This window comes from Rhincodon typus, chromosome 11 (assembly GCF_021869965.1).
Source record: "Rhincodon typus isolate 14 chromosome 11, sRhiTyp1.1, whole genome shotgun sequence".
Classification (NCBI taxonomy): domain Eukaryota; kingdom Metazoa; phylum Chordata; class Chondrichthyes; order Orectolobiformes; family Rhincodontidae; genus Rhincodon; species Rhincodon typus.
In genome coordinates this window covers 72,533,310-72,549,166 of record NC_063342.1, presented here as the reverse complement: position 1 = coordinate 72,549,166, position 15,857 = coordinate 72,533,310, and the positions used below count along the sequence as shown (strand labels likewise).

The following is a 15,857-nucleotide window of genomic DNA, read 5'->3' as shown; positions in this document are numbered from 1 at the left end:
TTCTTGATCCCTCCAATGAAAGCAATTTTTACTCTGTCCAGGCCCCCTGTGATTTTGAACACCTGGAGTCCTGGAGATCTACAGCAAAGGAAAAGGCCCTTCAGCCCATTGTGTCCAAGCAGGTCAAAAACAACTGCCTAAATATTCTAATCGCAATTTCCAGCACTTGGCCCATATCCTTGATTAATACTCTTTTCAACCCTCTCTTCTCCAAAGGGAACTGTTTCAATTTCACCAGTCTGTCTGCACAACTGAAATTCCTTATTCTTTGAAAATCATTCTCGTGAATCTTTTCAGCATGCTGCCTAATGTCTTCACATTCTTTATAAAGTGTGGTGATCAGAAGTGGACACAATGCTTCAGTGTTTGTTACAAGTTTGTCACTTGTTTTTATTTTCTGTGTCTAAAAAAATTTCTTAGTTACTAATATGTCCTCCATTTTCTAGGTGAGGTGACATTTGAAATCAAGAACTTACAATATTGGGATTGTCAGTGAGGCATTCCTGAAGTGAGACAGATATTCTTCAAGTAGAAATCTTAAAATAGTGCTCCACCCCAACTTTGCGTACTCTCTCAGCCGTATGAATACTGAACTATTTCCATTGATTTCAGGTCTGGGATTTTGAGACCATTGACACAGCGGAATCTTATGATGAGGATTCTGTATTAGAGATGGAACCAATGAATGAATTGCACGTTGGCAGGCATGTTAACCTCCGGTTCATGGTGAAGTTCAAAGACTCAAACTTTATTTGGTGTGCCCAGGTATTTTAAAAAGATTTGTTTCGAAAAGAAATAATTTGCATGCATTTCACAGAGACATCATAATATGTGTAGTAAGATGAATTGGAGCATTCAATGCTATAAAATCTGGTACATAAACCTATATTAACTGTTTTATGGATAAACATGGTGCCTGTGAAGTACTATTCACTTCCCATGACACATTCTGCATTATACTTCGTTGAGTGGCTCAACATGAGAGAAATGAATTAGGCTTGAAAAAGTAAGGAACAGAAAAAGTAAGAAAAAGGGCGGCACGGTGGCTCAGTGGTTAGCACTGCTGCCTCACAACACCAGGGACCCAGGTTCGATTCTACCCTTGGGCGACTGTCTGTGTAGAGTTTGCACGTTCTCCCCATGTCTGCGTAGGTTTCCTCCGGGTGCTCCAGTTTCCTCCCACAATCCAAAGATGTACAGGCTAGGTGGATTGGCCATGCTAAATTGCCCATAGTGTTCAGGGATGTGTGGATTATGTGGGTTATAGGGGGATGGGTCTGGGTGGGATGCTCTGAGGTTCTGTGTGGACTTGTTGGGCCAAAGGGCTGTTTCCACACTGAAGGGATTCTATGATCCTATGAAAATTAGAAGATTGGCAGTGAGAAACACTTATAAAGACAAACAAAGGGAAGGTGAAGTGAAATATAAATCAGTTGAATCGGTACTAGTACTTCTTAAAAACTGCTATTGGTCCATTTTTCCTCAGTAGTTGAAATGTCACGTACCAAATAAAATTTTAAACAAGTAAAGTTGTCAACCAATGTTACATTTAATGACAGAAAAACTAAATTGAATGATGGAATAATCTGTATTATGTCTTTATTGAAGTACTTGTTTCAAATATCAGGCCATGTCAACAGCCTGTGATGGATTTTATTTTGTACGACAGTTGAAGGGAGTTATCAGCCATACCTGTAGATTGTGGATAGATATGAGTTTCACAATTGCCCAGTATGGGCCAGTGCACCTGAGCTGAGGTAAAAGCAGGGTTATCAGTTTCTTTGCTTCTATTCTTTACGTTTTTTGAGAAAGAGATTGAATTCGGATAATTTTTAAATTAACAATTTAATCAGTATACCTGAACATTAATTTGAAGCACTCAGTTGTCTGTTGCGAGTGTGCAGTTAAAGATAACCAGTGGGAGTTTCTTCTTGGCAAGGGTATTGCTCCAGTTTTGGTGGATCAAGGCTGTAACACGGCTTTGGGATTTTGGATTGTATTATACGATTATCCCTAATGATAAACTGTTGGTAGATTTTTGCTTGCATTGGGTAGCACACTGTGTGGAAGGGAGGAAAACTGCTGTTGCAAAGTTGGGGTGCAGCAGCAACCAGACATGATTGCCTGTTTCTGTGGCAACCGAAGAGAGGGCACTGAATTGTCAAAAGCTTCAGGAAGGCTTGAGTCTTTCAGAGCATCAGCTGGTATGGTGCTAATGTTGTTGCTGTTTTGGTCTGTGATTTTCCATTGTTTAAATACTTTGATCATTCCTTGCTAATTCAGAACAGATGCGGCAAGTACCAGTGGGATGTAGGGACACTGGCAGTTTAGCTCTTTGTCCAATTCTTTATTTTTTTAACCAAGGATAACGCCACTGAATTATAGCAACTAAAGTAAAATCTGCTCTCATATCTTTTGAAACTCCATAATAGCCAGTGGCTTTTATTATAAGACATTGATGTTTGAGTTTGCTAAATTAATACAGGTAAAGTAAACTGAACAATTCTGTTTTTCCACAGGATGCCAATGGCAAAATCTGGAAACTTGACCTCTCCTTTTCAAATATTGTAAGTACAAGAAATTGTTTTTGGTTAATTAAGCAAATAAGAGCAGGCTGTTAGTATAACATGGATCTTTCTCCTTTTTCTGCCTCAATCTCTGTCTTTTTCTCTCGCTTGCCTATATGAATATCTCTTCACCCATAACCTATATTTATTTATGCATTCTTGTGCTGTGTGCGTTGCTGGCCAGGCCAGCATTTATTGCCTGCCTTATTGCCCTTGAAAAGGTTATAATGAGCTGCTTTCTTGAACTACTGCAGTCCAGGTGGTGTAGGAATGACCACAGTATTAAGAAGTGAGTTCTAGGATTCTGACCCAGTGACAATGAAGGAATGGCGATATAGTTCCAAGCCAGGACGGTGAGTGACATGGAAGGTAGCTTGCAGGTGGTGGTGTTTCCTTGTCCTTTTGGGTGGTAGAACTCATGGGTTTGAAAAATGTTGTTGGAGCAGCTTTGGTAAGTTGTTGCTGTACATTTTATAGATGGAGCACACTTCTGCTGCTGTGCAGTGGTGGTTGAGGAATTAATGCAGAAGGTGTTCAGTGGGGTTTCATCAATGGGATGCTTTGTCCTGGATGGTATCGTCTTACTGCTATTGTTATTGGAGCTGCACTCATCCAGGCAAGTGAAGGGCATTCCATCACATTACTGATTTGTGCCTTATCGATGGTGGATAGACTTTTAAGGAGCCAGGAATTGAGTTGCACACCACAGAATTCACAGCTTCTGACCTGCTGTTATAGCCACTGTATTCATATGGCTAGTCGAGTTCAGCTTCTGGATGTTGATAGTGGAGGGTTCAGTGATGGTAATGCCATTGAATGTCAAGGGGTCATTGAATGCTTACAGGAATTAGATTTTGAAGGATTGTTTAAAAATTAATTTATTTTGAGTTTTGTGGACATGGAATAGTTTCTTTAAAAGAGGTCATTGAAAGTTTACAGCAGACATTGGAGATTTTATTAACAAAGCTACCTAAAAATTACGTGACTGGTAATAACTACCTACTTTGGTGTAGACCATGCTGGACCTTTTTGAGCAGAGATTGGTTTGGAGAGGTTTTTGTTTTCTCCAATAAAAGGAAAATACTGTGAATGTGAGAGAACAGAAAATGCTGGAGAAACTCAACAGGTGTGGCAGCATCTGTGGATAGGGAAACACAGTGAACGTTTGGAGTACAATATCTGAAGAAGAGTTCTATTGGTCTCGAAATGTTAATTCTGTTTCTCTCTCCACAGATTCTTCCAGATCTGCTGAATTCCTCCAGCACTTTCTGTTTTTAATCTCATTTCCTGTAACTAAGTTGGTGGGAAGCTTGCTATGAACAAGCTGCCCAGCTGATTTCTCCTGTTTCTGAAAAGAAAACCCTCTGCATCAGTTCACAGTGAAGACTTTAAGGACAACCTTGTCTGATTATTGGCTTGACTACATGTGCCAGAACAGCAGAGTAATAGACTTGGGCGCATCTTATGCTTTATCCTTTTGCCTTCAAGAATAACCCATTGGCCAAAATTGCTTTTGTCCCAGATAAAAACCGAAAGAACTGTGGATGCTGTAAATCAGGAACAAAAACAAAGTTGCTAGAAAAGCTCAGCAGGTCTGGCAGCATCTGCAAAGGGAAAAAACAGAGTTAACGTTTCGGGTCCAGTGACCCTTCCTCAGAACTGTTCAGAGGAAGGGGCACTGGACCTGAAACGTTAACTCTGCTGAGCTTTTCCAGCAATTTTGTTTTTGTTGCTTTTGTCCAGAAAGCCACACTCTGCAGAGAAATCTGATTTAGTTTCCTCTTTGCCTGGAGAATGAGAGTAAAAGAGAGTTAATGTGTGTGCTTTGGGATATTTAGAGGGATAAATATTTATTCTTCTATATTACTGACAGTGTAAATTAACTAAATATTGCATCTTTATTGAATTGTTTTATTTTGATGATAAACCCAAAATTATGTATATTAAGAAACTTGGTTAATTCATCTTTCTGTTTAAATACCTGCTACGGATGAGGTATTCAATTAGTCATCTCAGCAGGTGGAAAAAGTACTTTTTATTTTATGTTGTGATCCATGGTGTAGTTTGACTGGAGCCACAGTGCACTTCCCCAGCCTCAGACATAACTATAGTGATGAATTCCTTGACCTCCTGCCATTTTTATGATAATGGCTTTACCAGAATAGTTCAAAATAATTAATTTATAATTTATTTTGAAGTTGTCCAAATGTACGATGTAGGTTGAATGTGCAGCAGTTTCAGTATGCCGAGTGTGGATATTGAGTTTAAAGAGATGGGCACACATCATGGAGCTTATTCTCCACTGGGTAATCACAAGCTTTTGCAGCTGCATGCTCCAAGACAAACATACTGTGTGAGAATACAGAACAAAACCAATTGACTCGACTTGTTTGTGCTAATAATTTGCTCAAGCAATCCAAAATTAATGCCACTCTCACATTCCCTCCCAATAGCCTGTTTCTTTATTTGCTTCAAATCCATAACCAAATTTCTCTGAAAAAGTTTAATAATCACTGCCATAACTTGCCCCAAAGTGACAGATATATCCCATGTTTTAACAACCCCACTTTCTACAAAGATGCTTCTCCAAACCCTTTTCCTTACTCTCAATAAGTATAAATTAATGATTCCTTATCACTGACTTCCCAATCAGCCTTTCACTTTCACTCCATAACAGCCCTTTATATTTTTAAACCTCCTGTACACTTTCACTGCTCCAATGGAAGTATTCCCAATATTTTAAGAATCCCTAATAACTACGTTTTTCATTCCTGCTATTATCCTATTCATTTGATATCTGACAAGCAGAAATGTCCTCCAGTTAATTACTGTGAAGTCTGAAGCCATGATTTTAGGTTCTCAGTCTAAATTTTGATCCCCGATTCCATCCATCTCTCTGGCAGTCCTTTGACATTTAGCCAGTCTGTTGACAACTTGGATTCACACTTGACCTCCAAGTCTTCTGACCTTATATTCATGTAATTACTAAGACAGCCTATTTCCACCAATATTGATGACTTTGCCCATGTCTACTTTGAAACCTTCATTCATTTTTTCATTACTTCTAAACTTGGCTATTTGAATGCTCTCTAGAGCTGGCGTCCTATATGAGGATCCAAAACTCTGTTGCCCATGTTGTAATTTACATCAGAGTCCATGTACTCTTGTTATTCCTTTGTTTGCTGACCAACATGTATTAGTTTCAAAATTCTTATCCTTGATTTTAAATCATACAATGGCCTTGCCTTTCTAAAATTCTGTAATATCTGCCAGCACTGCACTATTGCTGTGCCATATCTGTGCTCCTGTAATCCGGAGACCTTCCACATCTTGATTTTAATCACTTCATCATTGATGGCTATCCCTAAGCTCTAAGATGTGAGATACCCTTTTTTGCCCTGTTCCAAGCTGACATCCTTCCTGCTGGTGCTAGTTGTGAAATGTAGCTGGTTTCTCCATTTTCCAGAACTGACATCTCTGTCACTGTTATTGATCAAATCTATCAGATAAAGGAAACACCTTGTATGAACATTGCATCCTTCAAACCAGTTACTTTCAGTTATCATTTTTTCTCCATATCTTAACAGTTTTTTTCTGAACCTCGCAGACCCAAGACCCTGAGTACCTGTTTTCTTTCCATTCTGGGCCGATCCAGGCCATGGACCTTTCACCACTCACCTATCTGATGGCAACAACAGCACTTGACCGTAGGTTTGACTTCTTTACTTAAATAAAACATATTTACGTTTAGATGCAATTCAGTTATGTTTTTCTCGAAGAATAAACAATTTTTGGAGATCACTTTAAGGCAAATAAACTGACAAACAAAAGTAACTACTCTGCTTTATACTTGATTTTATTGTTCATGGGATGTATGTGTCCCTGGCAATGCCAGAATTTATTAGCCATCCCTAATTGCTCATGAGAAGGTGGATGAAAACTGCCCTCTTGAACTGTTGCAGTCCATGTAATGTAGGTACATTCACAATGATGTTAGGTAAGGTGTTTTAGGATTTTGACCCACCAACAGTGAAAGACCAGGTGCGCTGTAGTTCCAAGTCAGAATAGGTGGAGTGAGAATGGAATTAAGGGAGAGAATTAGAGTTTAGGATTTAGACACATGAGGCTGTATTTTGGTTAGTGGGTGGAGGCTGAGAGAGGCCCATGTCAATAGAATGGAGATTTTGAAGGGTTGGACCATGGGGTTGGAGGAGATTGTCAAGAAGGGAAGAGATGCAAATAGATGGATTTGAATATTTGACCTGAGGTGGGGAGCTAATATATGCCAGCAGGAATTGGAGTGATGGATGAGTGATGGAGGAGTGTGCTAAAGGTTAAATACCACGGTGTTTATATCGAAGGATGGGAGATTAGGAAGTAGAGTGCAGTCAGGCTTGGAGGAGACAGAAATGTGTAGAAAGGTTGCACTGGTAGAGGAGAGACTTAAATTTTGTTCGAATTAATCAGGGAGTTTCAACAAGCACTCCCTTCACCATTGAACAGTGGCTCTGATGTTTACTATCTGATGATGCACTACATTAACTCACCATGGCTCCTCCAACAGCACTCTCAAGATCTGCAACCTCTACCACTTTGAAGCACAAGGGTAGCAGATACATGTCACCTACATGCTCCTGCCCAAGCCACACACCATCCTGATTTGGAAACATATCATGTTCCTTCAACGTTGCTGGGTCAAATTCTTGGAACTCCCTCCCTGATAGCACATTAAGTGTCCCTATTCCCCAAGAACTGCAGTGGTTTAAGAAGGCAGATCGCCACCAACTACTCCAGGGCAATTAGGATTGGCCAATAAGTGTTGGTCTAACCCATAATGCCCAGATCCCATCAAAGAATCATAAAAATCTGAGAATGTGGGGAGTCTGGCTCAGCTTGAAACTGTGGCAGGCAAGTGATTAAATTTGTTCTAGATGTCGAAAAGGTAGTCTGATAACACATCTAGGGCATCAAAATGGTAGAGCTGGGTTTCAGTGGTATGTTTTAAAAAGGAGCAGATGCCACTAATGATGTTACTGTGGGCCAGTATATAAATGGAGAAAAGGAAGAAGCTGATATTTGTGCAACTGCTGAGCTGAAATTTCATAAAGGAGACAGGAAATCATTCCATGTATGAAATCATTTTATGTTCAAAGGGGTAAGAATAGGACCCTGTAACAGTTGTACCATAAAGCTGGACAACAGAAACAAGACATTTGCAGAAGGATGACACAGTTAACCTTCTTCAATTTTGAAAAAATGACCACGGCCACAATAACAGAGTTGGTAAATGATGGTTCTTGTAATGGCTTGACACTGCACTGAAAGGATTTAAACATGGACTTTAGGTTTGATATGCTCAGATGAGAAGCAATGATGTTTTAAGCATGTTCATTGGGAATGAGGGCTGGAGATAAGAAATTACTGTTTAGTGAGGAACAAAGAATCAATGGTGAGCAGTTCTGAGTTTGAGATAATTAGTGGTGGTTTGGCAGGGAGAGGGCCAGTGCTTGTGCAGTGGAGGCCATCAGTGCTGACAGAGATAGCACAGGGACCTGAATGTTGAATGGTAGGAGTTGAGTGGAAAGGTAATTGAGAAGACAAAGGTTGGTTTCCTGCAAAATTAATAGAATAAGGTTAAAGTGAGTGAGACCGGGCGTTGTTGGATGGGTGGAGGAAGCATAAGTCAATGTTTATGAAAAATAAATCCATAGATTTGTTGCTGTTGGGTGGAGAAAGACCCAGTGGTTTGCAAAGAAAGAAGCCTGGAGTTCTCACTGCAGATTAGAGTAAATAAATTCAAAGAGTTCTGGAACTTAGGGTCATAGAATAATAAATGCATGTAGTGTTGGAAAAACTCAGCAGGTCTGGTGGCATCTGTGAATGAATTTTCTTCCTATTGTTTATGTTTACAGTCATATTGAACTCAAAACGTTAACTCTCTTTCTCTCTTCAAGCATACATCCAGACCTGCTGAATTTCTCCACTATTTTGTTTACTCTCTAGAATAACTTGTTGCTGGCACCTACCTCCTCCCTCCATCCTCCTGCAGAGCATTGTATTCTTCTTTTGCCAAGCTCCATATTTTTATACTAGAATAGATCTTGATTTTGTCCTCCATATGCACAAAACCATTTTGTAAATATTTATGTAGAAGTTAGAATTGTTTTGGGTGCAAAGCTTTCTCTGATGCCACAGAACTGTCTGTGAATTTTATATATATATGTCAATGCTGGCTGCATCAGAGATTTTTGTCAGGGAGTCAATCCTGAAATTTGCTCACATCTTTTTCTTTGTCCTTTACAATTCCAGGCACAGTGCGCATCTATGACTTTGTGAGAAAAAAATCAATGGCCACTGTGAAATACAGTCAAGGAGGAACTGCATTAACCTGGGCACCTCTTGTGGTATGTGCGACTTCACTGTAGTTGCTTCTAAGTGAACTGGTGTCTTTGCAATGATTACAAGTAGATGAGAGAGAATTTAGCAAAAATGCACCATGCCTGAAGATTTTTAACTGGCACAAAAAACAGGCAATGTTTCTCAACACTGATCATATCCAGTAAAATTAAGGCTGCAGTCTGTACTGTGTAGGTTCGTAATGGGGTAGATTTTTGATTAGCAGCTTAGGGGTCAAACTTGCTGGAGAGAACTGTAATATGGTAGCCAAATTTGCTGATGATGCAGGGATAGGTAGGAAAGCAATTTGTGAGGATATAACATGTCTGCAAAGGGATTTAGGCAGAATAAGAGAGTGGGCAAAAAATTGACAGATGGGGTACAATGTGGAAGAACAGAAAAACAGCGTATGATTTAAATGGAGACAGAGATAGCACAGTTGTTGTTTCAGAGAGTTGTGGAACATAGAACATTGAGCTGTACAGCACAGGAACAGGTCCTTCAGCCCACCATGTTGTGCCAAATAGCCGTCTCCTGCTCCTATCTTCTATGTTTCTAACATGACACCAAATTAAACTAATCTCTTCTGCCTGCCCTTGGTCCATATCACTCTATTCCTTGCATATTCATATGCTTATCTAAAAATCTCTTAAATGCCCATAATGTATCTGCCTCCACCACTACCCCTGGCAGCGCATTCCACACTCCTACCACACTCTGTGTAAAAAAAAAAAAAAAAAAAAAAAAATAAACTTGTCCTTCACATCTCCTTTGAACTTTCCCCCTCTCCCTAGTTTTAGACATTTCAAGTCTGGGAAAAAGATTCTGACCATCAACCCACTCTATTCATTTCATAATTTTATAGACTTCTATCAAGTCTCCCCTCAGCTGCCACCACTCTATGAAAAAAAGCTGAATTTTTCTAGCCTCTAGTTCAAACCCTCTAATCCAGGCAGCATCCTGGTAAACCTCTTCCACACCATCTCCAAAGCCTCCATACCCTTTCTGTGATGTGGCGACCAGAATTGAGCACAATACTTTAAGTGTGGGCCAACCAAAGTCTTTTAAAGCTGCAACATGACATCTTGACTCTTGTACTCAATTCCCTGACCACTAAAGGCAAGCATGCCATATGCTTTCTTCACCACCCAATCTACATGCGTGGCTGTTTCAGGGAACTATGGACTTGAACCCCAAGATCCCTCTGTTCATTAATGCTGTTAAGGATCCTGCCATTAACTCTGTACTTTTCCTTAGCATTTGATCTCCCAAAGTATAGCTCCTGACACTTAGATGGATTATACACCATCTGCCATTTCTCTGTCCATATTCCACTGTATCCTTTGACAACCTTCTACAACTCCACTGCTCATTGTATCGTCTGCAAACTTACTAACACACCCATCTACACTTTCATCCAAGTCATTCATATATATCACAAACAGCATAGGTCCCAGTGCAGATCCCTGTGGAACACCACTATTCATGGACCTCCTGTATAAAAAACAATCTTCCACTACTGCTCTCTGCCTTCAATGGGCAAGGCAGTTCTGAATCCACGTGGCCAAGTCACTGTGGATCCCATGCATCTTAATTTTCTGGATGAACCTTTCCATGAGGGACTTTGTTGAAAGCCTTACTAAAATCCATGTAGAGAATATCCACTGCTCTACCCTCCTCTAAAAGTTCAATCAAGTTAGTAAGACATGCCCTGCACGAAGCCATGTCCCTAATTAGGCCATGTTTTATCAAATGCATGTAAATCCTATCCCTAAGAATTCTCTCCAATAGCTTCCCAACCACCTATGAGAGATTCAATGGTCAATAGTTTCCTGGATTATTCCTATTTCCCTTCTTGAATAGAAGAACACATTTGCTACTGGCCAGACTCCGGGACATCTCCTCCAGTGGCTAACGAGGATACAAAGATCTTGGTCAACGCCCCAGAAATCTCCTCCCTTGCCTCTCTCAATAACCTGGGGTAGATACCATTGGGCCCTGGGGACTTATCCACTTTAAAGTTTTTCAAGGGACCCAACACCACTTTCTTGATCTCAAAATGCTGTAGCATATTAGCATGCTCCAAGCAAATCTCACTATCCTCCATATCCTTCTCCTGGGTGAATACTGATGCAAAGTACTCATTTAGGATTTCACTCACATCCTCTGCATCCAAGCACAAGTTCCCTCCTTGTTGTAGGTAAAATATTACCAAGTATAATTCTGTAGTGAGTGAGTCAGACACAGCTTTATTAACAAAAGCTTTTGGGAGAAGCAGGGACCTCAAAGGGGCCTCACCAAACTTCTCAGCTATTACAGACGATTTCAAAGCTTATATACATTTGCTGTTACTCGCCACCCTCCCCCCAAGTCATGTACACAGTTCTTTAATCTGTTCCAGGCGTCTCACAAAGCCGGTGAAGGTTAGTGATGTTGTTTTTTTTTCGCGCGCAGGATCTTGCTGTTTCAGTGGATGTTTCCTCCCCAGGTTCGGTCTAAAGGTCCATTTCCTTATCAGAGTTGTTGTGTTGTTAACTCTTTACTTACTCCTTCAGTCCCCCCTTGTGGTCAGAGTCATGAGTACTCATGGCCTCTAGACTACTTACAGCCATATTTTCAGTGTCTCCGTGTCACCCATCAAGGGGCGCTCAACAGTCTTGTCGGTGCGCACACTTGCACCTGACATAATTCTCGCAGTTAAAATTTTACAGCACGAATTAAAGATGGCCATAACAACACAGCAAGAAATAACTATTATAATTAGTATAGTCAAAGCATGCAGCAGGTATGTCACCCAAGATCCACCTAGGAACCATTCGAGCCAACCATCCTATTTCTTGGGGCCTTGCCTGAAGTAATCAAGCTGCTTTCTTATATCATTAATGGCTTGGGTGACATTATAGGATTCATCCGTAACCTGTGTTATACACTTGTCCCCTACTATCGTGCACACTCCGCCCTGCTGGGCTAACTGGCATACCGGGTCTGCCGCGCATAGAGTCTTAACTCGGTTTATAGCATCCAACCCCTTTGCTGTGCTATTTCCCAGGATGGTCAGTCCACAGACGAGGTAGTTCCTATTTTTGGAACTAATGACTCCCGCTGTTCCCCCAGAGACAAGGCCCCGTGGAACCCGTAGCCAAATGAGGACCACAGTGTTACTGGGTCCATCCAGTCTGCACAGAATTTCTCGCTAATGGCTCGGGTCACTATCTTCCTATGGGTGTGTCCTCTCTGGGGGCACGGGATGGTAAGCGGTCCTATTGTCCCTACTGCAAAGAGGACTGGGAGGGTTGGTGTGGCTGTTGTGAAGGTCCCATTGAGGAGGAACACAAAGCCTTTCTTGGCTTGATAGCATTTGACCTCCTGATTATTTTTCTGCATGAACTGTTTGTACCACCAGTTCCTTGGAGTTTCTGCCTGACCCCACCAGTTGGTAGGTATCAAATGGATACGTCCATGCGGCTGAACTAACATGTGTCCCGTTGCACTGTCCACAAATAAACTGTCTACCTGCAGTTACGTTTAGACATCTTCGCTCATTACACGTGCACGTAAACAGGCCTTTGTTCACTTGGCAATGCTGGCGGGAGCACTGTGTCTGCACACAGGAGGCGTTCTTGGGGACTAGACCGTACGCGCACCCCCATCCCTGTCCTGAGAAGCAAAGCGGGTAACTTAACAGGCTTGAACATGTTGTGCCGTGCTTTTCCCGAGTTCCTGCACAATTGGGGGACTGTATCCTATTTGAGTTTATCAGCTCTACACATCTCCCTTGTATACCTCGTCGGTATGTACCGATTTGGCCCACACAGGGTGCGTCTAACGTATCTGCTGTGTATAGGTCAAAGGGGGTCCATCCAGGGGTGGCTACAAACAACGCCTTGACTGACTGGGCAAGTGGGTAGCACACGGTCCGATTACCGTGTAGATGTACGTGGGTCTTGTAAAACAAGTTGTCCTCTAATCCCGATACCCCTGCAATCATGACAATACAGAACACCGCGACCACGTATATCATCTTAGACATGTTTTAAACTCAGATGGTGAAATTGTATCTTATCACACTATGTTAACAATGTTCCAAAGGCTATACCGCCCGCGCGCGACTTCCCGCGCTCCCGATCAGCTTGCTTGGAGGTCTAGTAGAGGGTTGTCCTGTGAATAAAACATATCATTTTGGATCTCAATTGGTGTCCGTATATTCTTTAAGTTGGGACCAGTGTTTCCAGACGCCCTTCCCTTGCATATCTATGCAAGCGCAAGTGTCTCCACTGATGATAACTTCATAGAGGCCATTCCATTTGGGGGCGAAGCCAGGTTTCCCGGGTAGGGTCTTTACCATAACCTTGCTACCTGCAGATGGGACTTTGGGGCAATCCTCTAATTCCCTTTGTTCATCTTGTCCTTCCTGATTGTCCCTTACTGTTTTGCGCAACGCCTTCAAATGGGCGCTTAGTTCTAGCACATAGCGTCGTATTCTATCTCAGAGCGGGCCGACGTCGGAACCCCCCGTTATGATAGACACGGGCAGTTGCATTGCTCTGCCGGTCATCAATTTGTATGGGGTTAATCCAGTTGTGCGGCTCGTGGTAGCCCTTAGTTTCATCAGTATTGCAGGTAAGACCTCTGTCCATCGTTTACCAGAGTCTTGCAAAGCTTTCGCCAGGGAAGTTTTAAGGGTTTTGTTCATACGCTCCACCATGCCCGAGCTTTGGGGATGGTAGGGTATGTGGAACTTCTGTTTAATGCCCATCAGCTGGCATATGGTTTTTACCACTCTTCCAGTGAAATGGGTCCCCTGGTCAGAGTCAGTCTGGAGCGGCACCCCCCACCTGGGGATGACTTCTTTAGCCAGGATCCTAGCTACTGTGTTAGCTGAGCAATTCCGAGTCGGATACGCCTCTACCCATCTGGTAAATTGGTCAATAATTACCAGGCAATATGTCTTTCCATGGGATTGGGGAAGTGGTCCCGTAAAATCTATCTGTATATGTTCCCAGGGCCCCTTCGGGCGTGGCTGGTGTCCCATTCTGATCTTGACGGGCCTGCCTGGGTTGTGCTGGGCACACGTCACACAACGGTGACAGTATCACGCTATGTCCCTGCCCATTCCTTTCCACCATCATTCTTTTCCGATACTGGTAATCATGGCGTCTCGCCCCACGTGGGACACGCCATAGTGTAATTGCATGAGGGTGTGTTGGATGCACTTGGGGGCCATGACCTTGTCGTTCAATCTCCAGACACCCTTTCCGTCCGGTGTGGCCCCTTGTGCCTTCCACATGGTGCGTTCTCCTTCAGCGGTGTCTGCGTGTAGCTGGATAATACTAATGGTGGGGCCATCCTCAGCAAATGTGGCTGATAAGGGTTGGATATCCTCTGTCTCCAGGCCTGACTGAGCTGCTTTGTCAGCAGCCTGGTTCCCCTTAAGAATGTGCCACTCGGGATTTTGTTTGTCTGGCTCCCTCTGGTGGGCCTTGACCTTCAGCACTGCAGCTTCCAATGGGAGCTCGCTGGCCTCCAGTAAGGTCTCTATTATTTGTCCATGTTTAATCGGGGTGCCTCCCGTGGTAACAAATCCCCTTCCCCAAACAGTCATATAATCATGCACAATTCCAAACGCATATCTACTGTCAGTGTAAATATTAACCCTTTTTCCTGCCGCCTCCGTGAAGGCCTGGGTCAGGGCAACTAGCTCTGCCACCTGGGCCGATAGGCCTCCTTCTATCCTCCCCGCTCAGACTACTCGTAGGTCTGTGTTAACTACCGCCCATCCTGTTCGTGGCGACCCATGTACATATCTCCGAGAACCGTCCACAAACAGGATTTCGTCTGGTGCCTCCAGGGGCACATCTTTTAATCCTACTTTCTTCTACCTCATCATCTACATTCCCACATTCATGTGGCTCGTGTGGTAGGTGGTAGAAGGACCGCTTCCCACTTTGCCCTTCTCATGTTAGAGACGGACTGTAATTTCCCCGTATTTAACATTTCTACCAAGGTGTGTTTGGTATGTAAAATAATATTCCCTGTCATTACTATTGGCTCACTAATCCTCACGGCCCACGCGGCACAGTCTAAGGCGGCTATACACCTGAGTAAACCGTTCACCACGGGTCCTTCCGCAGTAGAGTAGTACCCTATGGGTCGTTGTTTGTCTCCATGGACCTGGGTCACCACCGCTGAGTAGAATCCTCCCTCATTATTACAATAAACGTGGAAGTCTTTACTAGCGTCAGGTAGTCCCAGTCCTGGGGCTGTCATTAATTCCGCTTTTAGTTTTGTATAAGTTTCATCTTGTTCAGGCCCCCAATCCACGGGGTCCATGGCTGGTTTCCCCCCTTTTACCAGTCGTTGTATTGGTTCTACCAATTTGGCAAACTCAGGGATAAAATTCCTGCAGTAATTAAACAAGCCCAAAATTTTCCTCACACCACGGACTGTCACGGGTCGTGGCATTTGTTGTATAGCGGTTTTCCTGTCTACAGGCATTTCTTTTGTGCCTTGGGAGATCAGATGTCCCAGGTACAGGACCTTAGTTTTCCCTATTTGGGCTTTCTTCGGACTTGTTTAAGACCCTTGTTCTCCAAGTGTTTCAGGACTAGGTATAGTGCCTCTTGGTGGCCAGGTTTGGACTCCGAGGCCAGTAAGATGTCATCTACATATTGGAGTATCGTGCTACCGTGGGGCAGTTCGATTTCCCTGAGTATATCGCTCGTGGCCGGGTGAAAGATGGCCTGGCTGTTATGGAATCCCTGGGGGAGTCGGGTCCACATGTACTGCTTATCCCCGACGGTAAATGCAAACTTATCTTGGGAGCCACGATGGAGTGGGATAGACCAGAATCCATTGGCAATGTCCAGTACAGTAAAGATTTTGTGGGCCGGGGAG

At 42.8% G+C, this 15,857-nt stretch overlaps 2 protein-coding genes across 2 annotated transcripts in view; one reads left to right on the top strand and one right to left on the bottom strand.

The window, feature by feature from the left end:
- Window positions 1-15,857, top strand: part of LOC109914114 (cilia- and flagella-associated protein 44-like) — a gene marked incomplete at its 5' end in the record, with an annotated part of 171,890 nt that overhangs the window by 15,491 nt on the left and 140,542 nt on the right. The window contains 4 exons of the mRNA XM_048602549.1: window positions 613-765; window positions 2,520-2,567; window positions 6,175-6,274; window positions 8,877-8,971. Coding sequence (XP_048458506.1) covers window positions 613-765; window positions 2,520-2,567; window positions 6,175-6,274; window positions 8,877-8,971 — 396 coding nt within the window. The remainder of the gene's footprint in view (window positions 1-612; window positions 766-2,519; window positions 2,568-6,174; window positions 6,275-8,876; window positions 8,972-15,857) is intronic.
- LOC109925926 overlaps window positions 1-15,857 on the bottom strand; it is a 250,018-nt gene that overhangs the window by 196,964 nt on the left and 37,197 nt on the right. The gene's annotated exons all lie outside the window — the stretch shown is intronic.